Source organism: Sturnira hondurensis, unplaced genomic scaffold, assembly GCF_014824575.4.
Source record: "Sturnira hondurensis isolate 20B ecotype Veracruz unplaced genomic scaffold, ASM1482457v3 Scaffold0012488, whole genome shotgun sequence".
NCBI classification, from domain to species: Eukaryota; Metazoa; Chordata; class Mammalia; order Chiroptera; family Phyllostomidae; genus Sturnira; species Sturnira hondurensis.
The window spans coordinates 1,916,122-1,934,825 of NW_028085119.1; the positions used below are offsets into that span (position 1 = coordinate 1,916,122).

Below are 18,704 nucleotides of genomic sequence, written 5' to 3' on the forward strand. Positions count from 1 at the left end.
TTGAAAACAACTTCCCCAATCTGACAAAGGAAATAGACTTCCAGGAAATCTAAGAAGCTCAGAGAGTCCCAAAGAAGTTGGACCCAAGAAGGAACACACCAAGGCACATCATAATTACATTACCCAAGATTAAAGAGAAGGACAGAATCATAAAAGCAGCAAGAGAAAAGGAGAGAGTTACGTATAAAGGAGTTCCCATTAGACTATAAGCTGATTTCTCAAAAGAAACCTTGCAGGCAAGAAGGGGCTAGAAAGAAGTATTTCAAGTCATGAAAAGGAGGGACCTATATCCAAGATGACTCTACCCAACAAAGCTATCATTTAAAATGGAAGGGCAAATAAAATGCTCCCTAGATAAGGTAAAGTTAAAGTAACTCAACGTCACCAAGCCCTTACTATATGAGGTGTGAAACGGACTTATCTAAGAAAAAGAACATAAAAAATACAAACAGTGAAATGACAACAAACTCAAAACTATCAACAACTGAAGCTAAAAAACAACAAAAGCAAAAACAAACTAAGCAAACAACTAGAAGAGGAACAGAATCACAGAAATGGATTTCGCATGGAGGGTTATCAATGGGGAGGGGAGGGGATAAACTTTTTATCCACTTCTGTACTGCTAGTGCATTCTGGCAGCTTTTAGGCCCGTTACTTCAGAATTTTCAAAGGCTAAACACCACAGGATATATGATTTTTATAAGAAAAGTAGTTTGTTTTTTTTCCTTTAAAGAGAAACCTCCAAGGTCTGATGTTGTGGACTGCTCTGACTGGTTTCAGGAACTGTAACTACCCCCTGTGGCTAAGGATGAGCAAGTGACCTCTGGAATTTGAGCCATAGGAGACAAAGCTTGTCTCTGGTAGCAAACGCTGCCTCAGTTTCCTCCCTGACCTCAAAGCAAGGTTGAAACTCCTTGACGAGTAAGTCTCCTCACAGTGGGGAGCAACCTAAGCCAGACTTGACCACTTGGGAGGCCATCGTGGAAGGACTCGGGGTGGGGGGGAGCTGCAACAAAGAGTGAGCAATGGACTCTTGCTCCCCCAGCTATGTTACATAGCCCGAGTCCCCATGTCCTCTGGGAGAAGTGCTTCCTGGCTCTAATCCCCTTAAGCCTGAATACCTGTTGGGGAGGGGTGCAGCTCCTTGCCTTGCTAGAGCGTGTCCTGGGGAAAAATCTGGCATCACAAAGACTTCCTGATAAACCTGTGAAATCTGCTCTGCTAAGAGTGCTTTCATTCATATGTTAAGGGTTCGAGCAGGAAACCCTAAAAGTTCCTGCAAAACTCCCTTCCTGACAGAATCTGACTCAGACTAAGCCCTCAGATTTTCTTTGAAATGTTATCTACTGTTTGATCCTTGCTGCCCTGTATTCCTGTGTATTACAACCCAATAAAAGCCCCTGGAGAAAGGGGCTGGAGGCCCTTCCCCTTTGAGGGATCGGGCACCTATCTTCCCCAAGCAGATCAAGTCTTGTCTTGTTTACTTTCAGACGGGGAGACTTGCAGGAAAAGTCTCTCCCACAATCGGAAAACTTAAATAAATGCAAAATTAAAACTCATAATTAAAATTACTTTAAAATAATTAACATACAGTTACACTTTCCAAAAGTTGAGGAGGAAAGAAAACATAATAAAAAGAAAGTGCCCATTTTGCTCTGAGAAGCAACAAAAAATATTTAAGAAATTTTCTAATGTCAAAAAAAATCCCTTTCTCCCTAATGCCAAAGTAAATATTAAAGCATTTGAAATTAAAGTACATAGAAATACATTCTGTAAACTTTCTAAATGAGGGCTTCAATGCTCCAAAGAGAATGTCACCAAGTAGAAATTTAACCAGAACTTTTTAGAAAAAGTTTAAGAGATACGTTTTATTTTTCTGCAAAATTGAAAGCAAAAATAAACAAATGTAAAATCCTCCAGAAGTTAGAATAATGAAAAGGGAAATAAAAAATACTAAGGCTAGTGAATTAAGCTTAGGTTAAAATAGTTCCTTACGACGTTAAAAACTTCTGAGGATGTTGTGAAGCCAAAGGCAGCCTCTCACAACAGTGCCATCTGGTACTGGAACAGATGGGTTCCTCGAACACTCAGGTAGCGGGGGAAGCCTGTACTATAAACAGGCCTGTCCTCTAGAAGATAATTTCTGGTTTTTTGGGTACCCCCTCATACAACCCCTAATTTCTCTTTTAAAAGAGGAAATACTTACTTTAATCCTGTATTTTTAGCAGGAGAGGTGGTATCTCTTCAGTCCTTGTACTTGGAGATGGGGGCCTCTTGATGATACCCTACCGCCCCTCATTTTTTCCCTAAGAGAGGAAATAACAGATTTGCTGGGTTTTGAGCAAAAAAAGGTTCTATTTTTCCAGTTCTCCTTTTTGTAGGTAGAAGATTCATGATGTTACAACCCTTCATTTCTTTCTTAAGATAGAAAATGCTTTGCTGGTTTTTTGAGGAGTGGTAGTGATAGTTCTCTAGTCCATGTTCTTGTAGATGAGGGCTCATGAAGTTATAACCCTTCCTTTGTTTATAAGAATACTAACTTTGCTTGTCTTTGAGCAGGAAAGGTGATCTATCTTCAGGTCTTTACTCTTTTTGTAGAAGAGAAGCTCATGATGTTACAACCTCTCATTTCTTCCTTAGAAGAGGAAATACTAACTTTGCTTGCTTTTGTGCAAGGGAGGTAATACACGTGTTAGTCTTCTTCCTTGTAGACGAGGGGGTTATCCCTCACTTCCCCCTTGTGAGAAACTCAGTTTTTCTGCTTTTCAAATAGGAGAACTGATGATTCTCCAGTCATTGTGGATGGGGGGCTCAGCATGTCACAGCCCCTCAGTTCTCTTTTAAGATAGGATGGCATTCGCATGCTGCATCTTGGTGACATTATCAGCACTGCTAGATTTTTTTATAGCCACTCTGCATGGGTTTTTGTTTTTACAATATCTGGAAATAGCCTAGGAGAAGAAATCAAATAAAACACAGGTATGTCAAAATTTAAAAAAAAAAAGAATTACAGCCTTAAAAAAGAAAACATCACTGATAAGTCACATGGTCCCATCCTTTTTTTTTTTTAATCCTCACCTGGGGACATTTTTTCATTGCTTTTAGAGAAAAAAGGGAGGGAAGGAGCAGGGAGGGAGTGAGAAGGGGAGAGAAAGAAACATCAATGTGAGAAGGGAAACAATGATTGGCCCACAAGCTGGGCATATGCCCTGACCAGGAATTGAACCCATGACCCTTCAGCCTACAGGACGATGCTCCAACCAACTGAGATACATGGGCCAGGACCCCACTTCTTCATATAGATTTAGTAACTGACTCAGGGTCGCTGTGATCTACACTGATAGGTCCTTGGGATTCTACTTTATGCTAATTCTCTAAGTGAATTTTCAGGGGCTATGATTAGATGGCTAGAGCAAAGAGGACCTTAGAACTTTTAAATCTATTTAAAAGTATATTAAATAGATTAATTATTAAATTGTTGGGGTATTCGCAACAATATCAAAGGCAGGACAGGCTCCTAACAACAATATCATCTGTTGCCTGTGCACTTGGTTCCTTAAACATAATAAATACACACTTGGGCAAAATCAGTGTTTATTCAGCTACTTAAATTCTATCCAATCTTTGTTAGTTATTATTAAATAGTTATATTTCAATAAAGTACAAGCATGTGCTGTACTTTATTGAGAAAGTAGGCACCACATGACTGAAGCTCCAGAAGGTACTATTTCACGTGCACATTAATCAAGGTAGAAAATGTCTTATTNGCTCCTAACAACAATATCATCTGTTGCCTGTGCACTTGGTTCCTTAAACATAATAAATGGGCAAAAATATTTGATTTAAAATATTTTTTATTTCCCTTTTCATTATTCTAACTTCTGGAGGATTTTACATTTGTTTATTTTTGCACACTTGGGCAAAATCAGTGTTTATTCAGCTACTTAAATTCTATCCAATCTTTGTTAGTTATTATTAAATAGTTATATTTCAATAAAGTACAAGCATGTGCTGTACTTTATTGAGAAAGTAGGCACCACATGACTGAAGCTCCAGAAGGTACTATTTCACGTGCACATTAATCAAGGTAGAAAATGTCTTATTCTAAAGTACTACCAAAGGATTTGTGAATAATGTTGTTGTTCACTCACCAAAAGTCGTAAGCTGTAGATATTACTTTGCCCTGGGAATTTTACAATTTCCATGAAAAACTCATGTACTTTCTTCACCCAGTATTTGCAACATGTATTATACAATCTAAGTATAGGTCTCTCTGGTTAGCTTTGTGTAATAAACTCATGGGACTTAACTGTGACATACATTGAATGAATTTGCAAGCTGAGTTAAGAGTAATAAGTAAATTATGTTTGTAGATATGATTAGTGATACAATTGTAAAAAATTATTCATATACAGGTTAGAACAGGACAGTTTCAAATAAACTATCAACAGATTAAATTTGATTTAAAATATTCAGAATCATGGTCACAGGATAGGTCTATAATTTTTAAAAAATATTTTACTTATTTTTAGATAGGGGAAGGGAGGGAGAAAGAGAGGGAGAGAAACATCAATGGGTTGAGCACATTGCCCACCCTACTGGGGACCTGGCCTGCCAACAGGCATGTGCTCTGACTAGAAATCGAACTGGTGATACTTTGGCTCATAGGACGGCACTCAATCCACTGAGCCTCATCGGCCAAGGCCATAATTTTTTTATAATGTGGGATTCTTATATAAACCATAAAAGACCCTAGAAATACAATATGAAAAGGTTAATAAGTCTTCTTTAGTGTGTTAATCTAAAAAGCCTTTCATTTTCTTAAGCATTATTTAATATGATGTATCCACAGATATTATCTTTGGTGTCTGACAGAAAACTCCATTCAGTGATTCCACAGCCTTACCTCTAGGTTCTGTGCTCTTTCTTTTTGAAGAGGAGCAAATACAACGGGCAGTCCATGGTCCCTTGCTAAGGACCGAAGGTCAAAATAGTATTTGGCATAGACACTGGCAGAAATATTAAGACGAAACTCTAGTAGATCTAAAAAATGCCTTTCCATCTCATTCCTGGGGAAGAAAAGAGGAGAAAACCAACACAGGACAATTTTAGTCACCTTGGCTATTTTCATACGAGATTGGGCACATTCAGAGTATATGGCCACAGACAACTTGGCTATTTTCAAAATTATCATTTGAAGCTACCAGGCTGGCTCTGAATTTTGTTTTGAAACAAACAAGGCCTACACAATTGTCCTAATTCACTAATGTTCAAACAAGCAAATAAGGTACATCTATTTGTGGTCCTTTCTGCATCCCAGCGTACTGAGTTTGGGACAAGAGGGAGGAGGTGGTGTCTCTTTCATGCCCTTGGGGCTCACGCTTCAGAGTCCCATTAGTGCAGCTGTATGGTTCATGCTCCTCTTTCACTCTCAAGGCCTTCCCCTACCGATCAGATGAAAGGAATGATGCGGGCTGTTTCTTCGCTCTGAAGAACTTGCAGACATTTTCACTAGGCTGCTAACAGGAAGGGGCTCAGTGAAGTAGGGAGTGTGCCAACAAACGCAGCCCACACATCACCACAGCGACAAATGAAAGCCCCCACTATTATCTCTGAGGGAGAAAACTTTTGAGGCAACAAGAATTCATCTCTAATAAATAAAGAAATAAATACACCACTTTCGATGGGAAAGGAAACCCTCCCCTGCCCCAGTGCGGGGGGGCTAATGTCAAAGCGCATGATACAAGTTTCTGTTCACCTTAATCTTACAGGGGGGAGAAACTGTCACTATGACAGAATCGAATGCACTTTTAAAAACTTGGAAGGCAGAAAGGTTAAAGATAAGTATCTCAGCGGGACTAAACCTGCTTTACAATATGACCTCTAATAGAGCACTGGACTCAACATGCCTCTCCCGTGTTGGGAATATCATCCCGAGATGCCCAGCACCCCTGCCCTTTGCCAGAGTGGGAGGGGAACATTCTTTCATGGGGTGAGTCCAGAGAAGTGGTAAAGGAAACTTCGGAGCAGTCCTTCGCTACGTGACCATACTGCCGTTCCCGGCCAAATCGTTAAATAAATTAAAATCAGAGTAAATTGTGCTACTTCCACAGTCATCCCATTCATAGAGTTAACAAAATGATAAACACCTTGAATGAACATGAGAGAGGCTTGTTTTCTAATATATTTGGTCTGTTAGTTTTAAAGTTTTAATAATTTATCCACTGGATGGGCCAACAGAGGCTTAACCTTCTCCTGTATGGGGGGCAGCCAGAATCAAAGCAGAGATAGGGCATTCCCATTTGCTGAACTTTAAACCTAACTGAACCCACTTCCAAATGTAATTTTCTGTTCATATGGCCGTAAGTCTATAGAGACATAAATGGTGATGTTTTGATAATCAGCTAATCAGGACTTAATATTCTACAGAAATAAATGCATTATTATCCCTTTATATTGTCTTTACTAATACATGGTAATTGTGAAGAAATGTGATACTTTTATAGGATTACCGTGTCTATTCATAGAGGTTAATCATGGGAGAAAAGCATTCTGCCTACAGATTATGCAACATTTGTTTTCGTTGTTTTTTCTAAGGCTACATGGTTGACTAGCATACCATTCAGAAGTGCAGCAAATTTTATGAATAGCAGCTGCTTAGTTTAACTTACTCTTTTGAAGGGAAATAGTATTCTAAAAAGATGCATAGATGTTGGAAAGTCTGAAGAAAAAGCTAACAGATATCAAGGTTTCAATTTAGACTCAAAATGAGAACATTAAAAATGGCAGGGGAATGATACCAATGTATTCTAAACACATCGGAATACATTTGGTAATGCCTTCCAACTTCCAAAGATCATAAACAAAAGCAGCCTAGTATAGGCAGAGCTCTTGGTGTCTCTCTGTTCATACATAAAAAAACATTCTTTACAACTAGTCTTCCTGAAGGTGGACACGGCCACCCTTCCCCCTGGAGCTCACACCTGTGAAAACCTTATTAATACCTTATTAATACCATAAGGTATTAATACCCACACATTTCCCTGCACATTCTCGGATGATACAACCAGGACCAGAGCCCCAGCAAGCTCAGGTGCTGGCTTTGAGAAAACATCAGCTGCAATCCTAGCAGGGCTGGTGTCCATGAATACAAATTATCCTTCTTCCAGGGGACCAGTTTGAAGACTGATGACAATGGTGTCAAAGTCACTTTACCTTCTGCAACTTCCAAAAGTACTTCCATTGGTTTTAAATTTATAATTTGCTGCCACACTACTTGCTAAGATGCCTACCAGGAATATCACCATGACTACTCAGTTTACACTATTATCAAAGTGGGCAATTTTACCAAAAGCCACTTGGATGGCTACTGATAACCCCTGGTCCCTTCTCTAGGCCACACGCATCCTTACTTTAGTTGTAAATGTGCATTTTGGTTATTCTGAATGAGTCTTATCTGAAGTAATGAGCAGAGATAACAGAAACAAACTTTTGCTATCGCCTGCTGCAATCCCAATTTTCCTGCGCTGTTCAATATGATCAAGAGGTGTCCGGTCCTATGATACAGCATCTGTATACTGCATTGTGTGTACACCACCCCAAGTCAAAGCTTTGTTCATTATCCTATATTTGACCCCCTCTACACAAAGACATTTTCACTGCCAAGCAGGCACTTTGAGAGTCTGTGGAAAATGTGTTTTTGGCTCATCCTGACTACCCCCCTTAGGGCCCTTCACAGTGAGTGGTTAACGTAGCCACATCTACAGCCTTCGTTAAGTTTGGTGTTTCACTCCCATGTTCATGTGCCGACTCTGAGGAGCACCCTCGTGGTTAACCTACAGCTTCCGACAAAGCACTGCTGTGGCTGCTGAGTGTCCCTAAAAATTCTCAAATGGGATGGGCACTGGGAGATGCCAAGTGATGCTTCTCTGACTGCCTGAGAGGCAGGAACTTCCTAAGTTATGAGAACTACTTTTAAACATGTGCAATGCTCTTTAAAAGGCAAGAAAGAGCACAGAGATCTTAAACCTTTATATGCAGCTGATTTTCTATCATGGTTTCTTTAACAACAGAACTTCAAACAACAAGGAGGAAAAGATCAGTAAAAGCAAACATACAATGTGTGACTCAGGTTTAAACTAATAACCCCCTCAATAGTCATGAAACCTTAACACCATAACAGTGGCCAAAAATTTATTTCACAGGCCAGATGTATGCTCCTTAAAAATGGACTGGAGATCACAGAAAAATGTTGGATGGGATCCTAAATCGTGGCAGAGTAGGTAAATGTTATAGTCACCTCTTCCCACAACCAAACTAGAACAAAATATAGAAAACTCAATCTGAATAACCAATTGAATCATGGCTGAACAGAAGTCTATCACCAAGGATTTGTAAAGAAGCCACATTGAGATTGGTAGGAAGCGGGGAGGTCCCGAAAGGGCTGGCCTTCCTCCCACAGGCTGTGCTGAGAATCCAGAGGGACAATGCTGCTGCATAGGTCCCCTCTTAAAAGAAAGGGGTCTCAGTCCCATGCCAGGCTTTGCAGCCCAGAGCACCAGGCTGTTTGTATTACAGTGGCCTTCTAGCATAGTTTGATATCAGGTATTACGATACCTCCAAATTTACTCTTATTTCTCAAGATCGTTCAAGAAATCCATTGTCTATTTTTGGTTTCCTATAAAATTTTGGAATATTTGTTCTAGATGTGTGAAATATGCCATTTATTTTAATAGGAATTGTATTGAATCTATAGATTGCTTTGTGCATTATGGCATTTTAATGATATTAATTCTTTCATCCATGAACATGGTATATGCTTCCATTTATGCATCTTCCTTTACATCTTTCTTCAGTGTGCTATAGTTTTCCAAGAACAAGTCTTTTACTTCCTTCATTAAATTCACTGCTAGGTATCTTATTTTTTTGTTGTAATAGTAAATGGAATAGTTTTTTAGTTTCTGTTTCTGATAGTTCATTACTGGTGTATAAAAATACCATTGAGTTCTGACTATTGATTTTGTATCCTGCTACATAACCAGATTCATTAATTAGGTCTAGTAGTTTTTTGGTGGGGTCTATAGAGTTTTCTATGTGCAATATAATGTCATCTGTGAATAATGACAGTTTTATTTCCTCCTATCCAATCTAGATGGCTTTCATTTCTTCTCTCATCTCATCACTGTGGCTAGGACTTAATGTTAAATAAGAGTGGCAAAAGTGACAGCCTTGTCTTGTTTCTGATCTTTAGGAAAATGATTTTAGATTTTGCCCATTGAGTATGATGTTGGCTATAGGTTTTTTATATATGGCCTTTATTATGTTGAGGAATGCTCCCTCTATTCCCACTTTGCTGGGAGTTTTTATCATAAATGGCTGCTGGACTTTACTGAATGCTTTTTCTCCATCTATTGATGTATCATGTGATATTTACCTTTTATTTTGTTTATGTGATGTACTATATTTATTGATCTGCTAATATAGTAACAACCTTACATCCCCAGGATAAATCTCAGTTGATCCTTGTTTATGATCTTTTTGATGCTTACTGGATCAGACTTGCTAATATTTTGCTGATGATTTTAGCATATATATTAATCAGGGATATTGGCCTATAGTTTTCTTTCTTTGTTGTGTCTTTACCTGGCTTTAGAGTTAGGATAATACTGGCTTCATAAAAAAAGCTGGAAAGTCTTCTCTCTTCTTGAATATCTGGAATGGTTTGAAAAGGATAGGTATCAGTTCCTTGAATATTTGGTAAAATTTTCCTGTGGAGTCATCTGGCCCAGGACTTTTGTTTGCTGAGAGATGTTTGATTACTGCTTCAATTTTATTAGTTGTTATCAGTCTTTTCCAGTTTCCTGCTTCTTTCTGATTCAGTTTTGGATGACTGTATGTTTCTCAAAATGTATTCATTTTGCCCAGGTTGTCCAATTTTTGGCATATAGTTGTCCATAGTATTTTCCTACAACCCTCTGTGTTTTGTGGTGTCAGTTTTTACTTCTCCCTTTTCATTCTGATTTTTAAAAAAAATCTGGCTTCTCTCTCTTTCTTCTTAATGATTCTGGTTACAAGTTCATCAATTTTGTTTTTTTTCCAGAGAACCAGCTCCTAGATTCATTGAGTTTAGTTCTTTCAGGTGTGGGTTTAGATTGTTAGTTGATATTTTTCTATCTCCCCGAGGTAGCCCCGTAATGCTCTGAACTTCCCTCTCAGAACTGCTTTCACTGTATCCTATAGGTGTTGGGCTATTGTGCATTTATTTTTATTTGTTCCAGGTTCTTTTTGATTTCTTCCTCGATTGGTAACCCATTAATTACTTAATGACATGCTATTAGCCTCCATATATTTGAATATTTTTGAGTTTTTAATTGAGGTTGATTTCTAGTTTCATACCATTGTGACCCAAGGAAGTGCTTCATATTATTCCCATTTTCTTTAAATTGTTAATACTTATTTTGTCTGACCATGTGGTCAATCATCAAGAACAATCCAAGTGCACTTGAGAAGAATGTGTATTCTGCAGCTTTGGGATGAAATGCTTTGCATATATTACTAAAATTCATTTGATTTAGTGTGTCGTTTAAGGTCACTGTTTCCTTGTTTATTTATTTATTTTTGTCTGGAATATCTATCCATTGGTAACATTGGAGTGTTAAAATCCTCAACAATGAATCTGTTGCTGTTGATGTCTTGCTTAAAGTCCACCAAGATTTTTATGATATGTTTAGGTGCTCATATATTGGGTGCATATATGTCTATAAGGGTTATATCCTCTTGTTGGTTTTATCCCTTTAGTACTTACTTTTGTCTCTTGTTACAGCCTTTGTTTTGAAGTCTATTTTGTCAGATATATGTATTGTTACCCCAGCTTTTTTTGGTCTACATTTGCATGGAATATTTTTTCTACCACTTCATTTTTAGCCTGTGTAAATAATTTTTCTGAGGTGGGTCTCTTGTAGAAAGTTTATATGTGGGTCATGTTTTCTCATCCATTCAGCTCCTCTATGTCTTTTGATTGGAGCATTTTATCCACTTACATTTAAAGTTACTATTGAAAGGTACTTATTCATTGCCATTTTACTCATTTATACCTATGTTTCTCTCTATTTCTTCTTCTTAAAGCAATGTCTTTAATGTCCCTTTCAATTCTGGTTTGATGTTAATGAACTCCTCTAGCCTTTGTGTGTGGGGGGGGAGGGTAGTTCTTTATTCTGCCTTCAATTTTAAATGCTGGCCTTGCTGTATAGAGTAATCTTGGTTGTAGATACTTGCTTTTCATTATGTTGAATACTTCATGCAAACAAGGCCCTTCAGCCCAAAGTACTTAAGAAATCAGCAGACAAGACTTCTTGGAACTTCCTTATAGGTAACTGTTTCTCTCTTGCTGCCTTTAGGATTCTTTGTTTTTGAACTTTGTCATTTTAATTGTGATGTGTCTTGGTGTGGGTCTCTTTGAGTTCATCTTGATTCAGACTCTCTGAATTTGTCAGAGAGTCTGATTCAGTTTCCTGAATTTGTGTAACTTTTTCTTCACCAGGTTAGGGAAGTTTTCTGTCATTATTTTTAAACAGGTTTTCTAGCCATTGCTCACTTTCTTCTCTTTCTGATATTCCTATGGTGCTGATAATGTTATGATTCATGTTGTCCCAAAGTTCTCTCAAACCATCTCCATTCTTCTTAAAGAATGTCCTTAAGTCTTTTTCTCTTTGTTGCTCCAATTGGGTGTTTTTTTTCTAGCTTGTCTTCCAAATCACTGATTTGATCCTTTGCTTCATCTGGACTGCTCTTAATTCTTTCTAGTGCGTTCTTCATTTCAGATATTGCATTCTTCATTCTCAACTGGTTCTTATTCATAGTTTCTATGTCCTTATTCACGTTGATATAGTTCTCAGTAAGTTCCTTGTAGTTCTCACGAAGTTCCTTGAGAGAAGTTCCTTCCTCCATGTCTGATAATTTCCTTGCTTCAATTTCATCTCACTCTTTTTCCCTGGGGATTCCTCCTTTTCTTTCATTTGGGGGTTGTTTCTTTCTCTCCTCAATTTAGCTGACTCTTTTTGTTTGTTTTTATGTATTAGATAGATCTGTTCTGATGCCCTGTCTTCATTGGGTGGTCTTATATAGTAGGAGCGTTGTGGGACCCAGTGGTGCAGTCTCCTCAATATCCTGAGCTGCCTGCCTGAGTAATGTTTCTGTGTGGGTTATGTGTGCTCTCCAGTTGTATTTGAAATGATAGTTGTTGGCCTGTTCATTGGTAGGATATACCTTCCATCTGGCTGACTGTGAGGCTCAACTCCCACCACATTTTGTATGCTGTTGTACCAGTGCTGACAGAACAAAACAAAACAACACACAAAAAAGAACCAAAACAAGCAAAAAAGATCCTCGACAGCAACAGCAGATTCAACGACAAAAGAGCAATGAATAATAAAAGTACAAAGAGAACTGAAAGAGTAAGTAAAAATAAGAATATGGAAAGCCCCAAAGAAGAAAAGAAAAATTATTATGAGAGGAGGGAAGGAAGAGAAACAATAAGAGAAGAAATAGAAACAGAAAACCATCATCAAAAAAAGGAAAGGTAAAGAATAAAAACAATAAGAAGGAAAAATGGAGCAAGAAAAGGGAAAAGTAAAATAAGGGATGTGACAGGAAAAAATAGAGAAAAAAGGAGAAAATAGCTGAATAATAAAAAAAAACGCTATCCAAAAGAAAAATAACAAAAATTAAAAAAAGAACAAAGTGGAACTCATGTCAGCAATGTTTAGTGCTTGCCTGCTGGGCTCTCCCTTTGGGTATGGCTCTGATTTGTCTGAATCTGGTGTAAGCTAAAGCCAGATGCCGTCCAGGTCTAGCCCTTGGCAGCCTACTCAAAGGTACAAATGATCGGCAGTTTGAGGCTATCTCCTGTAGGCTTGGCTGCATGTGGAATGGGCCTTGCTGCGCTGCAAGGCTGGCTTTTATTAACACAGGGTCCCAGAGTGGGTCAGCAAATGACTGAAGGCCCAGTGAAGTCTGCCTCCACCAGCCTCTGTCTGCTAACCTGCTGTGAGTCTTAGTCTAGTCTTAGTCTTAGCTGTTGGCTCAACTGGCTCTGAAAGGCTTCAGGTGGAATCCAGAGGACGGGACTCCTAGAGCTGCCGTGGGAGATGCCATTCAGACTTCAGGGAAGATGGTGGGTATGTCCCCCCACCCTCACACCACATGATGGGTCCGTGCAGATTGTTTTCTGAAACTTGGCGGGGTGGAGCTCCTAGTAGGAAAGTGGGTGGGGCATCCAGACCCCAGCTTTGGGAGCCTGCCAAAAACCAGGAGGGTGTTTCTACGCCACGAAGAAATCTACAGTAAATTTGTTCTTAGAAGAACAAAACACTCATTTGAAAAATACTTATGTCTTCCACATACAGTGGGCCTGTAAAATTCTTTCCAAAAACCACCAGAGAAATGCATTTTAAATTATCATGTATATTATTACAACAAACACATCAATACCTACTAATTAATGATGAGGAATACGAATCATTATACCAAATGTGGATAGAAAAATATATGTAATTTTATGCCTATTTCAGTCCTCTGCACAATGTAACCTTTAAAATATTTGCTAAGTGTAAATTTTAAAGGGGAAAATAAGACAATGGAACATGGTAAGAAAGTTCGCCCAAACTGTGAAGACTCACATGTCCTCAACTGTGATGCTCCTGAGGATATTGCAGAAGTCTGCATTCCAGATGGCCAGATCGTGCAAATACTTAGAGGCAAGAATAATGGCTCCCAAAACAATCCTTTTCCAGTTGGTGGGACAAATGTCAATCTCAGCATAAATTAAGAGTCTTTCTAAGTACACCTGCAAAAGTAGAACACTGGTTTTTGATGCAGTTCAGTTTAAGCGCTATAATTAGCACTGTTAGGATGATAGGTTTCATCTGTGTTTGACGTGTCTTTTATTCTTAGGTTCTACAGAGACTGCTTGGCCGGCCAAAGCCAGAAGCTGTGTCGCAGTTGTGAATCAGATACTTCTACTGCCTACATTGACCATGTGCATCCCCAGCCCAAGTTTTGGTCACAGGAATCGATGGACATATTAGCAAGGGACTTCCTGAAAAAATGCTATTACCCTGTCACTTGTAAAGGGCGGTGCAAACAGGCCCAGGGTAGATTCACGTTGTCCAGTAAATACCTGAGTACCTACCACATGCAGTATATCACACCTGGCTGGTAGTTTTGTGGTGATTTTACATAATACTTGAATATGTAATCCCTGCTAATACAGAGCATATTTATATCATCTTTTTACAGTAACTAGTCCTTTGTGGCACAGGCTGACGATAAAACCTGATAATCAAGAGAGCCTCCCATTGGCTGCTGGGTGGTGCAGGACACACAGTGCACACAGGTGTGCCTGGGGCAGGTCTACACGACTGTCGGGTGTTCCTGTACTTAGTGCCTTTGTGCGGGACACACACACACATGCAGAGGACAGTCCTTTGTATATCCCCTAATTTTCACATCTCCATTATCCTTTCCTGAAATGTATCTCTGTCTTACACAGCCTGAAGCTTGGTCAATCCTGCTGGTTTCCAGGTGCTATCAGAGCTGCCAGTCTGTGTGTCCCTGGCAGGTAGCTTGTGCAATTTCATGATTTCTTTCATGAGCATTCATCCCATGATTACCTCTTTTGAAGCTAATCCTCCCTGTCTGCTCGAGATTTCCCCCAGTATGGATGTGTTCCCGTTGTTTCCACACACAACCCCATAGCCCCTAGAATGCTTCCTCTCAGTTTGCTCACAGTAAATGCCCTGATGCTGCTTCTCACCTCCCGTTCTCTCTGTAACCCACTTTAGCCTGCCCCTGCCAATATCCCCGTACTGAAACCACTGTTGCTAAGGTCACCTGTGCCTTTGCACATGCAAACCAGAGCCCTACATCTCAACTCTCCACCCCCAAGCCTTCCCTAATAACAGAAGGGCACTGCCATTTGCCTAGGTGCTGGGTCCAAAACCTCTAACTGAGTTAGCCTGCTCCAATCTGTTAGCAATTCTTGTTACCTCTGCCTGTCACTGGTATGACCACTTTCTTTTCTATTTGTGAACTCTTACCTGTATCCCTGGTACTGCGTCTGCCTTCTTGGTCTCTCGTTGGACTCACAGCTATAGTCTCTTTTCCCCAGACAGCCAGCATAACCTCTTTAAGAGCACTTTATCACCCTGCTCAGTGTCTGCCAAAGGTTTTCCACCAAACAAATAAAAATTTAACTTCTCCCTGTTGCCCACAAACTACATGGCTCTATTAGATAGGGCACTCCCGTCTCTAACCTGATCCCTTACATACTTTCTCTCCTTACACACTTTGACCACATCGGCCATACCTCACTGTTTCTTGAATACACAAAACCTGTTCCTGTCTCAGAATCTTGCACTTGTCCCCTCTGTCTTATTTTCTTCATTTCAGTCAGGCCACAGTTCAAATATTACCTCTATAGACAGGCTCTTCCTGATCATACTACCTAAAGCAGTATGCCTCTGTAATCACTTTGTCATCTTACTGTGCTCTGCCTTCCTGGTATTTACTACTCTCTGAAGTATTCATCTTTTTACAAACCCCCTTTGAAAAATACTTATGTCTTCCTCACTAGAATATGAGCTCCACAAAGGCAAAAGCTTTATCCAACTTTTTCTTTCTTCTGTCCTTAGCACTTAGATCTGTAAGGACGATCAGCCCTCAAGGGACAAATGCCCAGGAGTGGCTTAGACTGGCGGGAGAACCAGGAGAAGTCAAGTGAGGCTCAAGAAGGAGAGTGTGGTGGTCAGAAGGCTGAATGCTGCCGAAAACTTGCTCATTCCACAAATACCCACCAAATACCTATTCTTCATCATTATTCTATCTTCTATACACGTACTGTTCACATGCTTTCTCTGCATTTGAACAGCTACTCTTAATTCCCTACCTCTAGCTCAGATTCATGCTCTAATTCGATGAATTCAAATGGTGACAAGAAATTACCACTCTGCTGTCTTGCAGGTGCATCAAGGTTAACTTGTCTGCAAGATCTTATGCTCTTCCAACCCAGATGCTCTCCTTCCTGTGTCACCTAGCTCTGCATATGGAAGTACTGCTCTCGCTTTTCTCCAGCATGTGCTAAGCACTCCAAATGGCTGGTAGCTCCATGAAAAGGCCTGTGTCTGATCCCGTGCCTATTGAGGGGTCTCTATGCAGAAGCACAGGCTGCTTCTCCAAAATTGTCACTGGATACAAAAGGAGGAGGCACTGACCTAGGCATTCTTTCTCTCCAGGCCATGCAGTTGGCTTTACCCTTTAGGACTGTCAGAGCAAGGAGTAATACAATCCCAATGACTTCTCACTAGAATAGGACTGCTTGTTCCAAATGATAAAATCTTACCATTGGAATTCTGTGCGGATGACACAAAGGTCAGTGCACTGCTGCAGCTCAGGAGGCAACTAGCAAAGCCTTTTCAAGCACTACTGGCACTATACCTTGGACAGCTTCACAGGCAGACACAAGAGGACAGCAGGGATGGATTAACACCCATCATCCAAGTACAGAGAACTCAGAGCTATGTTCTCAATCAAGACACACATTAGAACTGCCTGGGGAATAAAGCCTGGGGCAAAGCTTAAAACTACACTGAATCAGCCTGTCTGGGGACTGGAGGGTTTTGTTATTGCTGCATCTGACGCCTTGTCTGTGTGCATGTGTGTGCATTGTATGTGCAGGTGTGTCCTGAGGTGCAGAGGGAGAAACCAGAAATCTTTCCTGCTGCCTTTAATAGCAATTGTTTGGTGATACTAAAAGCAAGGATGTTTGAAATTATAATAATTATTAAGCTCAATTGTGTGTATTTTCATTCCTTTGATACGTTTCTCTTAATAAAAGTCTGATGATCATTTCAGGAACCCACTTTTATTTGAAAACTAAGATCATACCCTGTGGACAAGAGAGAAAAGATGCTTTCTGAAAGAACCGGCTTACCAAAGTCGTTATTGCATATTCGGCTCTGAGCTGGGTGGCACTGAAGAAAGGACTGACGAACCTGTAAATGGAGTCAGGGTCAGGGTCACGGCGGAAGTGCTCCTCTGGAACCGCTTCTTGCTGAAAGGAGGAAAAGTGCAATGTAAGTATCCACTGAGGGAAAATCCTTAAGTACTCTTAGGATAGCAGTCTTCTACCTACTCGTGCCCACACGCCCTGTAAAATAATTTTGATTGGGTGACATGTTTCCTCGTCTTTTAAATATAAACAACTCGACCTTAAAAAACAATAGTGATTCAATACCACTACTCATTAAAGTAAAGTACAGGCACAACCTCAGAAAATTTGTATGTTTCTTTCCACCTTCCCCTGCAGAGTTCTATCTAAACAAACTATTTTAAGGCTCAAAAGCCTTACTGATGGCCACACATGTTGTGATCAACCCTGAAGATACATGTTCAGTTTCTGGGAGCCGTCAGGCTCAGAGCTGTGCTGTGCTGTCCTGCGCGGCAGTCGCCAGCCACATGCCGCAGGAGGCTCTATGACAGAGCACCTCAAGAAGTGAATTTGAAAATTTTCTCTAATTGTTTCAAAGTTTAAATAGCTGTTTAATTTTCTTCATGAGATTGTGACATATCTATTAGGCTTATTTATGAATATTTATATTGTTTGATGCTACTGAAAATTATCTTATAAAAAGATACACTTTGCCCTGGCCAGGGAGCTCAGTTGGTTATAGCATCATCTCTACATTCCAAGTTTGTGGGTTTCATCCCCAGTCAGGGCACATACAAGAAACACCCACTGAATGCATAAATTACAAGTGGAACAACAAATTGATATCTGTCTCTTTCTCTCTCTCTCTCTCATCAATAAAAATTTTAAAAAGATACATTTTGGGGGGAGGCATGTTTACTCACCTTCCCTCTCTGATTATACAAAGCTGCAACTCAGTTTTTACTAACATATTTCTTATACAACACTCCTTTTGTAAAATAACTAGATACCACATGGGGTGGGGCCGAAAACTTAGAGGAAGATCATTTTGACTTCCAGCTGGAGGGAGTCATTTTCTTCTAGTAATTAATTTCAAAGCAAATCAGCATGAACTATAAACACAATTGCATGAGAGAAAAGTACATCAATACAACTGACACTTACTGTGAATGGATGTAATCTTTCATCAAAAATATCCTTGGATCTATCTGCATCTCTAGAAAATAAGAACATGCATTTAAAAAACGAACCCAGTACTTGTTAACATCTTAGGGACATATTTGCTGGGAGGCGAGAGCGGGGTGGAGGAGAAGCTTTACCTTCCACAAAGCCCTTCTACACATTCTGACCTCTTTGTGCGTTTTCTGACCTCTTTGTACGCAGCACACCAAATTCTGCGAAATCTTTTCTACCGTGAGCAGCCAGGGTTGCCTTTATAAGCATTGACCATCCCTAACAGACAACGTTAGTGAACCAAATATATTTCTACTCCTCTCCCCTCACATTGGAATACACGAGAACATTTTACAAAGCAGTAGTGAAGGGCAATAATTGAAATGAATAGGAGATTCATGTTTTTCCCTAATTTTCTCTCTTATTAGTTTCCTATGTTCCTATATTCTTGTTTATAAAGATTTTATTCATTTTTTTAGAGAGAGTAGAAGGGACGGGGACAGAGAGAGAGAAACATCAATGTACAAGAGAAACACTGATTGGTTTC

At 39.7% G+C, this 18,704-nt stretch overlaps 1 protein-coding gene across 2 annotated transcripts in view; it reads right to left on the reverse strand.

Moving 5' to 3' along the window:
* Positions 1-2,840: 2,840 nt before the first annotated feature.
* LOC118997104 (cyclin-Y-like protein 1) overlaps positions 2,841-18,704 on the reverse strand; it is a 39,312-nt gene continuing 23,448 nt past the window's right edge. The window contains exons 6-10 of one of the 2 annotated variants that reach the window (XM_037060724.1): positions 18,149-18,200; positions 16,988-17,107; positions 13,677-13,843; positions 4,907-5,069; positions 2,841-2,951 (exon numbers count right to left, since the gene is read on the reverse strand). In XM_037060724.1, the coding sequence (XP_036916619.1) occupies positions 2,841-2,951; positions 4,907-5,069; positions 13,677-13,843; positions 16,988-17,107; positions 18,149-18,200 (613 nt within the window). The remainder of the gene's footprint in view (positions 2,952-4,906; positions 5,070-13,676; positions 13,844-16,987; positions 17,108-18,148; positions 18,201-18,704) is intronic. The other variant, XM_037060725.1, reaches the window with a different exon arrangement.